At 38.0% G+C, this 19,323-nt stretch overlaps 1 protein-coding gene across 1 annotated transcript in view; it reads right to left on the bottom strand.

Annotated features, from left to right (window-relative positions):
- Window positions 1-19,135, bottom strand: part of afg2a (AAA ATPase AFG2A) — a 152,089-nt gene extending 132,954 nt beyond the window's left edge. The window contains exons 1-9 of the mRNA XM_088637409.1: window positions 18,851-19,135; window positions 17,081-17,205; window positions 16,691-16,848; window positions 15,739-15,797; window positions 12,764-13,378; window positions 12,483-12,612; window positions 11,473-11,529; window positions 10,487-10,610; window positions 7,182-7,437 (exon numbers count right to left, since the gene is read on the bottom strand). Of these exons, the coding sequence (XP_088493535.1) occupies window positions 7,182-7,437; window positions 10,487-10,610; window positions 11,473-11,529; window positions 12,483-12,612; window positions 12,764-13,378; window positions 15,739-15,797; window positions 16,691-16,848; window positions 17,081-17,205; window positions 18,851-19,028 (1,702 nt within the window). The 5' untranslated portion in view covers window positions 19,029-19,135. The remainder of the gene's footprint in view (window positions 1-7,181; window positions 7,438-10,486; window positions 10,611-11,472; window positions 11,530-12,482; window positions 12,613-12,763; window positions 13,379-15,738; window positions 15,798-16,690; window positions 16,849-17,080; window positions 17,206-18,850) is intronic.
- Window positions 19,136-19,323: the final 188 nt, after the last annotated feature.

Below are 19,323 nucleotides of genomic sequence, written 5' to 3'. Positions count from 1 at the left end.
ATATTTATTCAGAGCAAAACACTAAACCAACATCAGTCAACAAATGAAACCTTCAGCAATAACATTTCAGGATGCCAAGAGTCTCAGGAAAAAACAAAGATGTGCTGACAGATACCAAGAAGACTTAAATCTAAATTAATCCATTTTAAATGCCCTTACTGCAAAAGCCAAGACAGAGCCAAAAAATAACTAATCAAAATAAAATATATTTAATTGAAAAGTGGATTGTATTCCATAAGCTGCTTAATCGCTGTCATGACAACTGTTCAACTATCTACTTTAACCACAATTTCTCCTTAAACACACAACATCTGCAACCACACATTACAGGATTTGATCAGGTGATCAGCATATACTCGCATTATCAGTGGAAGTCATAATCTCATTTATTATGCTCCGTTCCCTTGTCATACTGAAATAATACATACAGCATACACACACATGCACGGTACACGCAAATCTGAGAGTCAGCCTTTGGACCCCTTTCCAAAAAGTCCTGATCAATCTGCTCTCCATTTGCTTTTACACAGCATCACTGCGGCTGCCACTGATCTGCTCCTCCTACCACACACTGAGGCCACAGCTGTGGGTGTGTCAGTACAAGTCCAGAGATGAAACCAGGGGAAAACACAAGCAGCAACACTATAAATCAGTTACTAAAAAAAGGCCAAGATTTTGAGTAACACTGCTCAAGACGTCTCAATTATCTCCATTATTGCACAAATACTGTTAAATCCAAAATGATGTGGTCACACAAGTGTTTTATGAGATTAAACTTCTATGCCTTTTCCGAACTTGAACTCGTAACCTATTCCTACAGTAGGTACCACACTTAGACAGCAATTCAGACTGCACAAAGTTACTCATGGTTAAAGAGTTAAACACAAGAGCTCGCAAGGCATTCTTTTAATCATTAGGAAATTATTCAAGTGGGGTAAACTGAGCTTGAGCCAGTGATCCTGTGGTTGTTAACCAAGCATGTTACCAATTAGAACATTTTAAAATAGAATCTTTTTTTTTTTGTGCTCCAGTTTCAATCCGGAGGGTCATCACAAACAACCGCTGCGTTATCATGGCCATGGATGTGGAAAACAAACTGCGCCAAAGACGTCAAAGATGCATTTTAAATCAAAACCTAAACCAATAAAGAAACCTCCAAAGTAAACACATTGAGGGAAAGTATTTATAATAAAAACTACAGTCTTTAAATAAAATGTACAGTAAAAGCACCAATCGGGAGAGGAAATAAATTATTTTCACATGCAGGATCTTGGCTTGTTTTAATCTTGTAAAGCAGCCCAAGCTCTTCAACTGGGCAATTAAGCACTGGTGTACGGGGCCTCTGGGGATACATCTTTCAAGCTGCAGGTCAAAACAGAGCCACTTGCTTTAACTGTATTTATAAAACATGGAAAAAAGTTGATTTGTCTATTTAAAAAAAAATGTCCACAGTGAACAAACACTGAAAGATACAGTAACTTGATCCATCTTTCTTACCAAGGAGTTAATGAAAAAAAAACAGCTCTTGTGAATGAGCTGACTTGCCTCCACTAGGAACATATTCATATTTCCAGAATGCTGCTGAAATTGTAGCACTCCACAATGCCTATGAGCAACAGGTCAAAAAGGAGCATTTTAGAGTCAAAACTATACAGCACAACAAGCTTAAAATATCCTTCAGCTGGAAGAGTCTGAATGGAAAAGCAATGCCCTTGGACTGAAAGTAAAATAGCTTTGCCATTACACCACCAAAAAACAGTAACATTTTCATTACTTTGATGGGCTTCCGGACAACTGCTAGCACCTGTATTTACAATAAAGAACAGCTGTTCCAAGTAGCAACACCACAATTACACAGGCTCTTAAAAACAGAATGATCATTAGGAGAAGGTAAGAATAGAGGTTAAAGAGAACACTATGAACATTTCCGGATTTTATAAACAGTTTGGCTAAATAAACTTAATGTACTGATCCTGTAATATTTATGTTAGTTGGACTAAAATGTCACGGACAGCCATACAAGGATAAGAGGATAAGAGAGACTGCTATATATGGAAAACTATGGTTCTAAACATCATCTAGCATTTAGCCATGTTTATGTCATTCACGTCTTTCGTCCAGAATTTATATCAAATACAACGTTAGCCTCCAAGTTTTTTTTTAGAAAGATACCTCAGTTACATTTTTTTCTCTCCCTAAGAATCTGAGGAACTTTAACAAACCTCTCTTTCCTAAAGGCTGCACGTGCTTTTACCCAGCACAGTAATCCTCTTTGCCGTTCAAACCTTTTTAAGGGTGATTGTAAGTTTTGCCAAGAATAATTAGCTCGTGACCATGAAAGTCATGAAACATGACTTATTTTCTGCAGTCTGATTTTCTATTCTTAATGTATTCCTCCCTGTTTCTTGTATTGTTCTTTTTAATTATAAGTTCCATTTTTATTATCTGTAGAGGAATCCACAAAGCACAGGTATATTTGTGTAGTAATAGTGTCATTTTATTATCCAATCCATAAAATGTAAATAGCTCGAGATATAAACTGATTGGAAAGTTTTCTGTCACATCCAGGCTGTAGTCCCACCTTGTTCCTGTCTGGGTTGCCAAGATGCTTACCAGAAACAAGAGGTTTTCTGTAAACATATGAAGATGAACGGATGAAGTTTTAGGACATTGTGCAGTGAATAAATAACTCATGCAATTGATTATATTCTACAAAAGGTGCAATCACTCACTTGAGCACAAATAGTACATCACCATGTAATTTACAAAAACAATGTGTGACGTGTTTTGAAATTCCAACAATTGGGTGAAACCATACAAGAGCAAAGCTATATGAGACACAACCACTGTTAATACGTCCCACTGCTGTATTAATGAAAGTTTTGTGTTTTTGTATGGCTGATGAGAAAATCGCCAGTGCACACAATTTTTGACGAAAATGTCTGATGTATGGATTTGAAGAACTGACTTTGAAAAACACTGTTGAAGTCAGGATCTTAAGGCTCTTGGAATAATTATGCTTCACCACAAGAGGTCAGCAAACAGTATAAGAACACACCTAAAAAAACCAGTCCTGAAAATTAAAAGAAAATGGGACACTTTCTTGTAATTTAGAAATACAGCATACAGTATTTATGCACAGATTTGCAAATGCACACAAAAAAGTCAGAGTGCCCTGTTAAAAAAAGCAGACGGGCACAGGTTAGAACATTTGTCTTTGGAAAACCAAAATATCAACAAGCTAGGGAGAATTATCAATTTTCTTTGTACAACCTTAGCACAAGCCTCAGTACAAAAAACAATAACAGCTTCGACAAATAGGCATTCATAATATACTAATTAGCAAAGAAAAGCAGTTAAAGAGTTACACACACTAATTTGCACATTACACCCCAATATTTTTCCCATTTTGCTTGCTACTTTTTCCTGGTGTTTGCTTCTACAGGTCATCCTGTCTTGTGGAAAATACAAATGCCCAGAACTTCAGGTACACTTAGTGATGCATTTAACTTGTACAGCAATGCTACAATATAGCAGTAACACGCCTAAGGTGTTTATTTTCATCACTACTTTGGTTTGGCAAGGTGGCTGGTAATTCCACCCGTGGCCACAAGAGGGCCCATGTCCTCTCAATTCCAACCTTTAATCACAGTTTAACCAATTTCCACGTGGGTATTAGAGAATGATCATTATTATAATATATAATATTATATTATAATATATTATAGCATAATAATAAACAAAAGGCTTTGGTCTGTTTGGTCTGGTCTGGTCTGTGGCTTTTAAAAATCACTTTTATTTGACCAGTTTTGATCTGACCATCTTTCACCTGTTAATACAATGCCAAGCCATTTTGCTCTTTGAAAAACTAAAAATAGAAATGACTGTGAAATGACTGGGAATGCAGCAGCTACAAGGAGGTAGGTACTTTTGTCAGGAATGAGCTTATAGGGAAGGAAGTCTGACTCCCTGCTCCACTAATAAATTCTCTTCAGGGTGAGCAGCTGGTCAGGTCATATAGTCAACCTTGTTGGTCTAAACCTGCTGTCTTAACAGGAAAACCTTTTGTAACGGAACCTTTTTCTTGTGGAAGAGAGGAAACAACTCTTGCGTATGAGGCAATTCCAAGACCTTGAGTTTTTTTTTTGCTTCAGCGGTCAAAGGAAAAGGTAGCAAAGTCGCAGTTGCGTCTGAGTCCAGAAGGGTCCGTTTGTAAAATCCACAAAAAATGGACCTGAGGCGAGAGCCTGCTTTTGTGTATCATTCTGACATGTTGATCCTAACTGAAGTAGCAGTTGGGCTTGCTGTCACCCAAATGTTCCATTTTATATCCCAAGCACCTTTAGTGTTATGTAAGTACATTTAACAGTAGTTAAATGGACATAGATGCAGTTTTTTTCAAATTGCTTACAGTGGTTCAAGATTTGTACAGTAGTGCCCTGCACAGCTGCAGCCAGTCTACTTAAGGCCAGAGTGTATATGAAAAGGCAAATATATAGGCAAATATATGAAAAGGCAAATAATCAACTATACTGATACATAACCATTTTATACCATAAACAGGATCACTCCTCTTGGATGTTTAACAAAGCAAGATTACTATACAAATGCTCTTTTTTTCAAATATTATGTTTAAACTGATATCAACACCCTTCATTTCCTCTGCAGACAAAACATTGAATCACTATTTTTTGTACATTGTGGATTGTACTCCTGCCCTCTCAGACTCCATTCAAGTAGAACATGCATCCTTCATGCTCTCTGTCACAAGAAAAATCGGGGGACAGCGAGTATTTAGTTCAGTGCTGCCATATTCTAAATGAGTTCAGTCACCACATATTAACTGCCAAGTTACAGATATGAAAAATGTGATTATTACACTACTGTTATCCAGCCAGGTTAATATAAAGAACAGCAAAATACTCCTTTCAAAACAAAGCAATTCTAGCTGTAACCCATTTTAATATGGATGTTCATTCATTTGTTACATACGCTCTGTAAGCTTGCGTTGTTACTTTCCTGCACTACTGGGCAACTGTAACAAAACCAAACAGCTTTAGTAAAACTAAATAAGGTGGGTGGATAAATGGACTTCTTTTTTGACCTTTGGGTTGTCTAATCATGCAATGCAGTATGGTACTTCATAATATTCAGCAGCAGATACAGACCATCTGTGTCAAATGGTCTGTTTTTTCCAGACATCCCTACATTCTACAATAACGTGTGATCATTTTTTAATCAAGGCAGATGATCAATTAAACCAGATAGGTGGTGGACTGCTGTACTATGTTGTGAACAGTTCATTACAATACATGTATGGCAGCTGATGGCATTTGATTCGTAAATTACTTCTACTTTACTTCATATTTTCGACAATTAGACTTTTTACTCTAAGGAATGACATTTTGTAAGAAAATAACTAATTCATATATTTTAATGATCACAAGTAGAGCAAAACTAGAAATCAGCAAAAATGCCCTTTAGGTTATCCAAATACAAAAAACTATTGCTCTGATTTAGACATCATGTTAAAACAAAAAGAAAGTTATATTCCACGATTACCTGACACGGCATTTCTGTACTAAGAGAGCTAAGAGACCTGAACTCAGATGCACAGTTCCTAAAAGACACTTAAGAAGCCTCCCCTAGATACGTCTTTTCAGACTGTGAACAGAAACACAGGAGCTTGAGAGCAGGTCAGAGTGAATGATCAGCACACACACTCCCTATTCAGGCAGCAGCCATATCACCCTGCAACTCACAACTGGCAACCCACTGAAGCTCAGCAGGTGTGAGCTTGGTCAGTACCTGGATGGGAGACCTCCTGGGAAAAACTAAGGTTTCTACTAGAAGAGGTGTTAGTGGGGCCAGTAGGGAGCGCTCATCCTGTGGTCTGTGTGGGTCCTAATGCCCCGTCACTATACTGTTAAAAGGCGCTGTCTTTCGGATGAGACGTAAAACTGTGGTCCTGACATTCTGGGGTCATTAAAAATCCCAGGGCCTTTCTTGAAAAACACTGTTATCCCCACATCCTGGCCAAACTTCCCATTTCCCAATTGGACCTCATCAATCATAGCCTCCTAATAATCCCAACATGATTCTATTCTTCACCCCACTGATAGCTGGTGTGTGGTGAGCGTTCTGGCGCACTATGGCTGCCATGGCATCATCCAGGTGGAGCTGCACATTGGTGGTGGAGGAGAGTTCCCATTACCTGTAATGCGCTTTGAGAGGAGTGTCCAGAAAAGCGCTATATAAGTATAAGGAATTATAGCAGTGTTGAACCGTGGCTTAACGTTTTATAAAAAAATCACTGTCCACTTCTTTGTGAACATTGGTGTGCACAACAGCTGTGTCTGTTGACCAATATTAGCATGCTGACAAATGCACAACAGGAAGCACAACAGTGTCAGAGTATCACTGATACTCCAGATGTCAGTTCCTGCCTCCTCGTTGCCTTTGTGTTGTGGCTAATCAGACATGTGTGACAAGAGAAAAAACACATGAGAAAAGCCAGTGTTGTGCACGCTAAAGAACCACAGACCACTTCAGTGTTTTTCATTTTGATGAATCACTAAAGCTATGTATTGCAACATTCAGTGAAAACTCGATTAATTTACTTTTCTTTTAGTATATTTTACTCATAATTTTAATTTAAACAATTTCAGTGCAGAGGGCTTCAGAACAGCTACTGACTTGAATCCAGTTACACCAAGTTTCAATTAACCCCTACTATAATATAGTTATTCTTTCGGACAGTCTAAAGAGCTAACTGTAATAGAAATAACACTGCAGCATCCCTACATCATGATTAAACTTAGGTAGCATAACACACTTTTTCTAAACTGGAGATCACATCTTCCAGCAGGAACCATGCACAGAAATGTTGCTGGCAGTGTAATATTCCATGTTTGGATTGCCCAGCAGCACTGAGCCCACATGCAACACAAGAAGCAACCACCATCAAGGACCACGAACATCACTGCAGTATTGAAATCATCTGTCTCTTAAGATGTTAGCTAGAAAACGGACTCGAAAAGGGACCCATTTCCAAATACAAATACAAACAAGCAAATGTCAGGAAATCGGCAGGAGAAAGCATATAAGCTGTCCCCAAGCAAGAGAAAAGTGACAGTTCAGAGGAGGTGAATGAGCTCCACACCTGAGAAAGCTGGTCTCACCTGCTTCTTTGCAGACAGCTGCCAGGTCTGCCCCCACATACCCATGAGCACTGTCGGCAAGCATTACAATCTCCTCCTCGGACAGCAGGGATGACGTGGTGCTCAGCTGCTTCTTCAGGATGTCCGCTCTCTCTACTGCATTGGGAATGCCGATCTCGATCTCTTTATCGAAGCGGCCAGGCCTGCGTAGAGCAGGGTCCAGTGCGTGTGGCCTGTTAGTGGCGCCCAGTACCAGAAGCTGGCCACTGTGCTCCTCCTGAAAGACAGATGCACCGGGATCAATTGAGCCTTGTGAGTGGGCAGCACATCCAGACAAGACCCCGATCTTATCTGAAGCTGTTGCCCCCTCACACCCTGCTACCTCCCGAACACCCACAGGTATAGGACAATGAAAAATGTGACTTGAAAGTGACTGAGTATTGTTTTAATATCTGTATTATTTAGATCACTTTCATATCAAATTATATACTTTACATATATACACATTATATGAATATAACTAAAAAAATAACTTTCTCAGGAATAAAACATTCACCTTTCCTTGATACTATACAAAATTGCTTAATGCAAATCAAACACATATTTTAAGATTTCTTGAGTATTTCGTATTGTGATGTATATTATTTTATAATTCAACTAAAAAATGTTATTTTAATCTTTTTAGCACTCTGCATTCTGTATTTCTGTCATAATTGCCATTTTGCCTTTGTCATAATTTTGTATTTAAATGGATATAGATTTATGTTTCTTTTAACATAAATTTTGCCATTCTCTTTCTGCATCACCGTTTGTTTGAGATATGTCTGCATTAAAGTGTTAGAAACTGCAAAATAGTTTTTAACCAACACGTATTTAAATCCACAACCTATCTATAAGAAACAAAACAGAATTCTTAATCCAAGAAACTCAATGCTAAACCAGACTTGTTAAAGTAAAACATTCTAGCAAGAAAACAATTCAAAAGTTTTTATTATCCATCCATATTTTCTGTAATTTCCATACACCAGTACATGTATAGTAAATGTACTAAAAGCATATTTTTTAACTTATCTAAAACTAACGAATCCCAATGAAAACCAGAATAATTTTTTTAAAGAGACTGCATGTTATACTTTTGGTTTATTTATTTTCATTGTTCATTGTTCTAATAACAGTACAAAATGTATCACTGTGTGCGAGTAAGTATTTGATAGTCCATATTTGTTTCTTATGTTTCAGACCTAATAACACTACTGTATATTGCACAAAACTAAATAGAATATATTGCAATAAATAAATAAATAAATTTTGCACAAAAATGAAAATATTTGTAACCTTTTTAAGAACTATGTACGAATATAGAGCTCAGGCACAAACTGAAATGGAATAACTTCATTTCCATTTCTGAGGGTGGTCTAGCTGACAGATTATAAATAATAACCTCCCCCCAACTGGGTTCACAGAGGCAGCCGATCACGAAAACACAAATAAATTACAGAACAAGCTGGAATTCGAACTTAGTACGGCATTCATCAATTCAAGGATCAAACACAACAGGCCTGTCCATGTGGTTTTCCTATCAAGTGACCTTGGTTTCCAAACTGAGGATGCTATTCTGGAAAAAAGATAAGACAGCTGTTTCTCTTTTAAAAAAATATTTACACAATATTCCCTCTACTGAGATCCAAATGCACTTCTTTGCATTTAGGAAAAAATAATCAGTATATTCAACACTGAAGAGTTTCACAGAGCACTGCTATCCTTTCGTACAACTTCTGTTTGGTTCCCTTCATTTTTTGTCTCCTTTTCCATACATTCTGTCCCTGACCCAGAACAGGTGAAGTTCAACTCCATGATGAGAGCCTAAAAAAAGTTCTAAAGATCCAAAAGAAATGTTCTGAAAAAGTCGATCAAACAGGTTCAACCATTATTACGACATTGAAATATAATTTCAAATCTGAATGCAGAGTTGGTATTTCACTCATGTTGCCCCAAAACAAAACAAAAAATAGAATGGTATTGCCATCAGGAATGAATGAAGAAATATAATTAGGCTGAATTGAGTACATTTAAAATTATTACAAAGGCAGTATATCAACTTTATTATAGTTGCTCATTGCTATTTATTATACACTGCAGTTTGGTATAAAGCTTATACCGAGGCAACAAACTGTATTGTAGAAATGTCAGCTAATACAGAGACTATAGAGAAAAACACTAGACTAAAAAGTATAGTAATTTATTTTTGAAAGAGACATTAAGCAGGTCCTACTATGGTTCAGTAAATATAGGAATACAATTAATTAGTTGCCTGTACAGTCCTTTTTGCTTTTACTTATACTAGTACTTAATCTTGTACTTTACATACTGTTGATCATCACGATAAAACCACAGCAGTGATGTGAGAATTTCTGCTTGATGCCTTACCTTGTGGAGTTTTGTTTGTGTTCAGACTGGAATTTGACAGTAATTACACTATGATCTGAAGTGGCTGCAGAAGAAACTTTACTCCATCACTGCTCACCACATTAGAGATCACTCCTTCTCTAAAATTGCATTAAAGCACAATTCTCCGAGGATATGAAATGGGCACATGCAAAATCACAGGGTTGGCAATTCTGTGTGACATTTAGCTCATAGAGCATCGACAGCATAGGCTTTCCTTATATAGATCACTTTTAGAATCAAGCGTTTGGTCTTTAAATGCCAACATATCAAAATGAACATGTTGGTGATCTCGAGCAACATCAGTCACACCTAATGTTAGAAATGTGTTTGGAAGGGACTTCCAACCTACAGGACTCAGATTAGAATCAGAGGCGCTATGTGGATCTATAACAAAAATGTCAGAGAATGATCCCCATAAAGAACTCAAGTTACATTAAGGGACTGAGAGTTTAGCTGAAACGAAAACCAGTACATATGGAGATCCCAAGGACTGTAAAGGGAAAGGGACTGTAAAGTGGCTCTGTGGTTAAGGATCTGCGCCTGTGGCTGGAATGTTGCCGGTTCATATCCCACGGCTGGCAGAGGAATTCTACTCCGTTGGGCCCCTAAGCAAGGCCCTTAAGCCAAACTGCTCCAGGGGTGACGTACAAATTGCTGATCCTGCGATCTGACCCAGAGCTTCTCTCCTTGTTTGGATGTCTCATGGAGAGCAAGTTGGGGTATGCGAAAAGACAAATTCCTAAAACAAGAAATTGTATATGGCTAATAAAGTGATCTTATCTTATCTTACTAAACAGCTGAGCACCTTGAGGAAATCTGACATGAACCACTTCACGATGTTACAGGGAGGATACCCCCTACAGTAACCCCATACTTACAGAGCCAATGCCATCCATCAGCGTTAGCAGTGATGCCACCACTCGTTTCTCTACTTCGTTCTGAGCTCCCTCCCTCTTTGGACACAAAGCGTCCAGTTCGTCTATAAAAATGATCGCTGGCTGCCTGAAAACGATAAGCAATTACAGCTTTGCAACCTTGCAAATGAACGCAAAATTTCTCATCTCCGCACACCCAGCATAGAAAACATCATTTTGTATTATAGCTTAATTACATCCATCTGATAAAGTGCCAAGTTTATGTTTTGCTGGAAAGTTTCGATTTACAAAGTTTAGATATGATTGATGTTTTCATTAATTTAAAAAAAATCAGGGCATTGACAGGAGATGAGCAGAGAAAGGACCTTATGAAAACTAATTTTAAGGTGTACAGAAACTATTTTTTTCTCTTCTAAAAACTTGTGCATAGACTTAAACTAGAGCTGGCATCTGCCCTATAATTCAGATTTTCAAATGTGCACTAACCATGAACATAATGACTATAAAAAAGACTAAAATAATTTGTGAAACCTAAATGTATGTAATTATCTAACTCCCAGCCTAGGAAATTTTATATGAAAAGATTTCTATGCACTAATGTTGGAAAGAAAATCTGATTTTATAATAGAAAAATATTTAACATTTTAATACCGTTTACTTTCACACAATACATTTTTAGTTTTTTGTCAAATACAGTGTGCTGGTAAACTATGTACAGACTTGCTTCAGCTAAACGAGAGTTGCTAATCAGCTGTACCCTTGGTCTAATCACCGGAAAGAATCTAAGTAATTCATTTCCACAGAGAATGTGTTAATCAGGGTGACTAACAAAATTAACACATTTAATAATGTTAAAAGTTTCCAAGTGATTATCAAGCTGAAAAACTCTAAACTTCCTCCTGAAATCATGGACTGTGGTGGTGATCCTGTTTCAAACAAACTGGCAGCAGAAAAAGACTTAAAGCTGGGATTGTTCCAGCCAGGATTACCGTTGAGAAGCGTCAGAGAATATCTGCCTTAGCCGAGCTTCCGTTTCTCCATAAAATCTGTAAATCGCAAACGATAAGAATCAGAATGAAAATGCCTCATTTCCTTTTTCTAGAAGATAAAAACTGCACCACTGTTTCCAAAACTTGATAACTTGCCATTCTGACATCAGCCTGCTACAGACAGCCTAAAAGAAGGCAATAAAGTCTTGAGCTTGCACATAAAAGTTTGTAAACATTCATTTATTTAAAAAAAATAATACCATGTTTTGCTCCCAAGTGACTGAGCACATGTGACAGAGCACCACTATAGAATGGTCAAGAATCGGTTTTCTGTCAGCCAGTAACTCAGTGTAGACTTGCAGTGATATCAGAGAGAGTCATACTACTCTTGCAATTGGCACAACCTCACCTGTGGTGTATGCACATGTCAAAATAGGAACTGTTCTGTAGAGGTATATGCTGGAAGAGCATATCTACAAATCACATCCACTTGACCAGGTACAAGAGTCACTGCCAGAGAGCCAAGCCTTAAAACAAATTCCAAATTTGTATGGGTAGGTAACCTCCAAATGTATTAGGATAACAAAGCCAGAACTGTAACTTTTAGCTTAAAAACCCAAGCAATTTGCGTTTGTGGTCATGACGTCTATATGAATGACAGAAAGTCCAAGATAATATCCTTTTTTTAATTTTAGGAAACTTCCACGATCATATTAGAACTAAAAAACAGTAAAGCCATGTTTTTAAGTACTGTCATTAAAAAAGTACTTTTATTAACTTTGTCAATTAAAAAACAGGCCAAGCTGGTCCACTTGCTGGAGGCCATGTGAAGTTTGATAGAATCTCGTGATTGATCAATTCGGTAAGCACACATCACAGACAGGGCAGAAGCGCCTTCAGCTCCATAAACACAGCTCAGAGGAGCTTCAGACTGAAAGATGGGGATAGAATGGACACTGTAAAACAGCACTACAACACCTTTGGAAAAACAGTTTTATAAACAGCCTTACTTGCTCATAATTTCAGGCCCGTTGATGACAGTGATATGAACACCCACTTCATTCGCTATTGCTCGCCCAATCATTGTCTTCCCAGTTCCTGGTGGCCCATAAAGCAGCACTCCTCTGGGAGCCGGGATGCCTGCAGAAAAACCAGGGCCCAAACATCAAACATCCTGAGCACAAAGCTAGCTAGAAAAACAACTTGCCAACTGCGTTCCACAAAGAGAATGTGGCGACAACAATGAAAAGATATTGCATTTCATTCAAGATATGTCAAGCTGGTGACCTACCATAGCGCTTGAAAAGATCTGGATGTTTCAAAGGCAGCTCAATCGTTTCCCGTATTGTGCTCAATTGGCTACTCAGCCCCCCAATCATGCTATAAGTGACCTTAGCTGTGCTCTCCAGCTCCGATTTGCTGTGTGCTTTCTGTTCAAGAAACTTTATCTTTGTCAGCAACGAAAGGTGATAAAATGTGTCACTGTTGCATTTAACTCCGCAGTCACTGAGGGGTGAACCGGAACTGGGGTGAACTGGATTGCTAGTGGAGTGACTGAAACTTGGGTCTTCTGAGCCACAAGGCTCCCCTGATTCTCTGACCGGGGATGGGCAAGGCTCTAGGTCAGAGGTCACCGATACACACAAATGGGGCTTGCAGGGGGTGCTGGCTGGAGGTCGCGCCTCATTCTCCTCAAGGTTCAAGTTACTGAGCTGCAGAGACAAGTCGACAGATGTGGTCTCCAGAGTGGAATCGCCAGACGCCTCTTTTTCCGTTTCAGTCACCGGAAATCCGCTCGTTTCCATCCTGATGCCATCCACTCCTTTCACCTTCTCCACTCTCAGGCTGCATGGGCGGCCGTAAAAGGTCAGGCCGAGAAAGTTTCCTGGAAGTAGAACTTTTCCATCTGAAAGAAAAGAAGATGAAAGGCTGAGCGATGATTAGATTTATGGGCTGAATGATTTTATTTCCACAGAAGTGTGTGGGAATATGTAAATAGTTTTCAGAAATGAGAGGTTAGAAGCGACCCACCACACTTTTGTTAAGAAAAACATCCGCTTTACACAACCGGGACTTGTAACAAAATTCTAAAAGTGCTTTGCCACTGTAACCACAACCACCATGAAATAGTTAAACGATAGGCATTGCTTTAGAACTAAGCAATAAAAAAGCACCTTTTAAAAGCCCAGGAGCATAGAAGGATGGTGTACTGTAGTATAGTAATATCATGCTTTGTGAATAAATATTTCACCCCCCCTTAAATCTGTTACAGTTTCAGTTTTCAAATGATACTGCATGATGATGAAGCAAATTCAAGAAATTTAAGATTCTTTAACGTGAATAAAACACCAGCTTATCTTAGTGGAAATAAATCATAGCATTCCCCCTCCCTCAAAGCATTGTCTTCATTCACACATTGAGGTTTTTAATTTGATGTCAGTTGTAAATACACTGCAGAGCTACAACAAGCTCAGCGCTATAGACATACCCCATATTAATGCTTTGTTTTGTGGCTATAGCTTTTAACTATTTTGAAAAACAAATGCCTATAAAAAATAAACTATATACAAAATTGGCGGCACCGTGGCGCAGCAGAGGACTGAATTACTGCCTCGCAGCGCTGGGGCCCTAGTTTCAATTCCTAGGGAGGTATCTGCGTGGAGTTTGTATGTTCTCCCAGTGTTCATGAAGATTTCCTCTGGGTGCTCTAGTTTCCTCCCAAAGATACAAAGGTAGGTTTAACTGGCTTCTGAGAAAACTGGTTCTGGCGTATGTGTGTCTGTGGGTCATTTGTGATGGACTGGAGTCCTGTCCAGGGTGTACCCTGCCTTGCGCCTGTTGCTTGCTGGGATTGAATCTGGCTACCCGCAACCTTGTATTGGATAAAGCAATTCGAAAACAGGTGAACGGATAGATGATATTAACATTGAGGAGACAGAAGCCATTGATGTAATGAGAGGGTATCGATGCAAAGAGACTAAAGAATTGCTCATGTAGTGATTAGCGATTAAAAAAGGGTTATAAAAGTGAACCAAGTAAATGTCAATGAATAAATCCAGATTTAATGCATCTGTTGTATACTGTATGGATTCTAGCACAAGTAAGGTTCTGTGAATAATTATCAGAACTAGAGCATCACCCGTTAAGAAATAGGATGCAAGGACATACTAAACAGGGATATAGATAAGTTAAATCTTGTGTTACTAATTTGTTCTTAGTGAATTATTTGAACAAGCAACATTAGTAATGGGAACATATCATACAAATACAACAACATGTTTTTTTTCTTATATGTTGTTGTATTTGTATTTTCAGAAGTCTTTTGATAACATTCCTCACAAAACATTAGTTCTCAAATCACAGACAGTAAATGGTGTTTGAATTGAGAATTGCTTAATAGAAAACACAGAACACACATAAAGGAAGAACGTTCAAACTGGAAGTACCAGAAGTATCTGTACTAAGAACACTGCTCTGGTCCTATACTGCTACAAGTTTGAATAAAATTCAAAAACAGGCTTGGCAGATGAAATTTAATGTAGACATTGCATAGAGATTGCACTCTACATGCAGGTAGAAAAAATTAAAGCGCAAAATGGGAAACTATAAGCTTGATGACAAACACATAGGCATTTATGTTGACATCACTGCCATCTTCTTCTGGGATACAAAACAAGACAATACAGTCAAAAGCATAGAATTCAAGTAAAATGATGTTATAGTAAAATTGTTCAACGGTTTAGTAAGACTAAATTTAAAATACTGTGTATAATTTTGGACATTACAGTTACTGCCAGATATATTCCAGGGATTAAGGTAATGTCCTATACTTACATGCTGAAGGAACCAAACCTTTTTAGTCTTGAACACAGAAGATTATGAGGGCCCCTGATACAAGTTATCAAAATCCTAAGAAACATTGACAAAGTCAACCCAGTAGACTTTTCAGAATAAACAGTGAAACAGGAAACAGGAAACAAGTGGAAACAGAAGGCACTTTAATACGCAAAAGGTTGTGGGAGTAATGAACAAGCCACCTCATCACGATGATGAAGATGATACCCTTGCTTCTTTCAAGACAAAACTGGATGACATCCCTGGCCAATTAGCTATTAACTACCAAAAGGGCCAAAAAGTTCCTATGTTCGTATAATGCACCTCCAATGAATGACAATACGGAAAAAGGTGTGTAGCATTTAAAAGCTAACACCCCCCAAGAAAAAAGTTATATTTTAAATCCAAAAAGTAAAGAGCAAATTACTTTACCCATAGATCTAAGAAGGAAGTTGGTAAATTCCTCCATGTTAAAAGCATCATCCCTCTGTCTGCAAACAACAAGACACTTGATTAAATAAGATTATTAATGAACATGCACTTGCCACCATAACAGTTATAAAATACATGACCAGGAGATGGCAGTACTTACCTCTTTATCCAGCACTTGCAACACCAGTTGCTACATCGAACAAAACTTCAGTTTTGTTTACATGCACAACTACAATATGTGCAAAACACCAAATCATCTTCAGCTTTTACTTTTCAATGCTATTTTATCATGGCTATATATAAGAAAATAAATTATCACTCTATTTAGAAATAAGCTTTTAAAAAAATAAAATATGCAGAGCTTGGATATTGATCAAATGTTTCTAACACAATTTTGATTTACTGACCATTTGTGACTAACTGAGATCTACATTCCTTGAGGAACTCTTGACTAGTGCATAAGCGTCAAATCACCTAACTAGCCAAAGAATTGATTTGGCAGTAAGATAAATTGACTATTTGATTGATGGTTAAGTGTACTTTTTTTAATAAACTGTGTAAATAATCAAAGATCACACTCTCCCCTCACGTTCATAACATTCCAGCAGTGGTGTCAAATTCCTGAAATTCTGTTAAGAGAAATGTTTTATATTCTGATACGTTCCGGAAACTGCTATAAGCATACATTTAAGATATCAGAGTTTTAGTCCTATGTCTCCATGAAATGACGCATGACTACTACTTGAGGGATATATTAAGCTACTACAAGACAGAACTTTTACCAAATTAACAAAACAAATTCTGTCCCATGTCACACTTGCCTAGGCAAAACCTGAGACAAATGTCCTCAATTTGGAGATGTACCTTAATTTACCCAATGTGTTATGTAAAGAAAATAATTCACATATTAAACATCAGTTTTCAGTCATACCAGTGATGTGATCAGTCATACCTGAAAGACAAGTGTATTTCTTCTGCCTGCAGTATAGGACCTGTTACCGGCTGGACAGTAATCACATCTCCCGGCTTAACTTTCAGATTTTGCTGGGTCCACTTATGTAAGCCAACCTTTCCACCAGGGAAACTGGCTGTAGGCCAGGCAGTGCACACCTTATACACAAATAAGGGGAACAATAAAAAACAGTTAATAAACATGCTTTTTCTAATTGTACACAATATATACTTGCACTTCTGTACTTCGTTTTTTTGTCTGAGAAAATTGTGCTTTCATTTTTCCAGTTAGGGATAGAAGCAAGCAGTGCCACAGCACAGATTTCTGACAACTACATTTGTGATATAATAGCTTGAGGGGAGTCAGTAATCACACCACAAATTGCCTTACCTCCTGTTTAGACAAACTGCTGGACAGCAAAACTGGTCGTCCGATACAGATGTTTGCAGACTTCATGGCATTTAGACTTAGTTGTACAAGGGATCTTCTACAGGATTTAGGAACTTTTTCATCAGCTGTGAATCCAATTTACATATGCATATGTAGTGAATACTGAACACTGAACACTTCAACATCCCCTCCCAGTACCTATCCACACTAAGCTATTTAATGTACTACACATATACAGGATCTTGCAAATGTATTAACTCCTTAGCTATAGTGTCACAAGTCCCTGAAAGAAGACAAAGTGAAATTGATAACTTCCAAAGTCAGCACTTTGTATTTTTGGATAGGCGTCTACCAGCTTAGCCCAGTAGAAGAGTCTAATCGTACCCATCCATCCTGGCAACACTGAATCAGTTCTGTATCGCAAATGAACTGCAATTGGCAAGCCTCACAAACTATCTCTTGGTTTCAAGTCAGAACATTCACTCTTATCCTTTCGGATGCCTTAAGTGTGGCTCTGGCCTTATGCAGCAATTCACTGTCCTGCTGAAAATGTGAATTTTCAGCTCAGCCTGGGATTATTGGGTGACTCTAGAACATTTCCATCCAGGATTCAACTGTACTTTGTACGCCATACACGTGTCCCTCAATCCTGACAAGTTTCCCAAAATTCCCATAGCATGATTCTGCAGCCGCCACGCTTGACAGTTTTGTGTGCCGCTGAGTGGGAAATGTGCTGTGTTAACTCAACTCAACTTTACACGGGTGCATAGTATAGTGAAAAGTGTTTCTCATTAGTCTCTCAGGTGCAGCATAAAATACAACAGCAGACAAGACAATAGAAAAGTACAATAACAGTGTAAACCACAGTATGGTGTCAGTGCAAAATTGTCATAAAACCTGTGCAAATACGCAAACAGAGAAAAGTATACAAACAGGACAAAAACAGTGCAAAAGTAATACAGCGAACAGTGCAAAAATAATAAAGCAATTAATAAATAGTACAACTAGTACAGTTTTAAGTACAATTTCGGCTCACATTCAGTTGTCGTGTATGTAGTGGTGTAGGAGTACAGTCATTGTGGGTACAGGAAGAATTTCACCAAATGTAATGTTTTGCATTATGTCTTTTCTGGAAAGCAAACAGCATACAATCTTTTGCCAGATAGCTGCAGTAACTTGTATACGATTTAAGATGAGTCTTCTGCACTAAAGACTTCATTCCCACTAGTCAACCACACAGAGCAGGTTTGTGAAGGAACCATGATGTTATCAATACATAAACATTGATTCCCATCTCCGACACAGACCTTTATAAATCTTTCAAAGTCAATGTTGGCGTAAAGGAAGCATCCCTAGCTAGTTTCCAACTTGCACGACTGTTCAGTTTCGAAAGGCGCACTGACCTAGGTAGTGTCTAGGGGTACGAATTACATTCCACCTTTTAGCGATGGACTATACTGGGAAAAAAAACGGGTAAGTAATTTTCTTGATCTGTGACTCTCTACCATTTCCCTTTGCCTTGCTTGGACATCTCCTATCGACATAGCCGATTTATCGTATCGCTATGTGGATTGTGGCCAGGTAACTTACAGAGACAGATGCATTTGCTAACTACTTTGATTATACGTCGTAGCTATAAATATTCTTATATCTTTTTGCCACAGCCTTTTGTATGAACTATTCTGAAATGTGATGCCTAAAATACGCTGATTTGTTTCCAGGGACAGCTAAAACAGACGTACTGCAATTATTCAGGAAACTTAGAAATACCTTTATCAATGAAGTCAGTAACGATGAATGACAGGTTAGACAAAACCCGTCTTTCTTCCTCGGTATTTGAAGTTAGGACTTTTGATGAATCAAGAGAACAGCTGTCCCCTAACACGCTGCTGTTTTCCCCCTCGGCTGATCTGCCGGATTTTGCTTTATTTTTCTTTTTAGATGACATCTTCACTGTCTGTGCACTATTATAACGGGCTGGAAGCACTGTGATTCAAGTCAGCAGCAATAGAAAATCAAGCATGCTTTACACACGCCACTGAAGAGACATAAACTTCCAGGTTAAAGTTCACGATGGGCTCCTTTTACCGTAAATGTTATAGTAAATGTTTAGTTCGTTTTCGTATAAAAAAGAAAAGTAATGTATTAAGACTCTTGGATTTCAAAATATCACATAATTAACAAAATATCTTTCTAAATAATTAATAAAATATGTATTACTATTCAGAGTGAAAAAAGCCTTT

This window comes from Lepisosteus platostomus, chromosome 1 (assembly GCF_059453375.1).
Source record: "Lepisosteus platostomus isolate fLepPlt1 chromosome 1, fLepPlt1.hap1, whole genome shotgun sequence".
NCBI lineage: Eukaryota > Metazoa > Chordata > Actinopteri > Semionotiformes > Lepisosteidae > Lepisosteus > Lepisosteus platostomus.
This window is presented reverse-complemented; position numbering and strand designations above follow the sequence as displayed.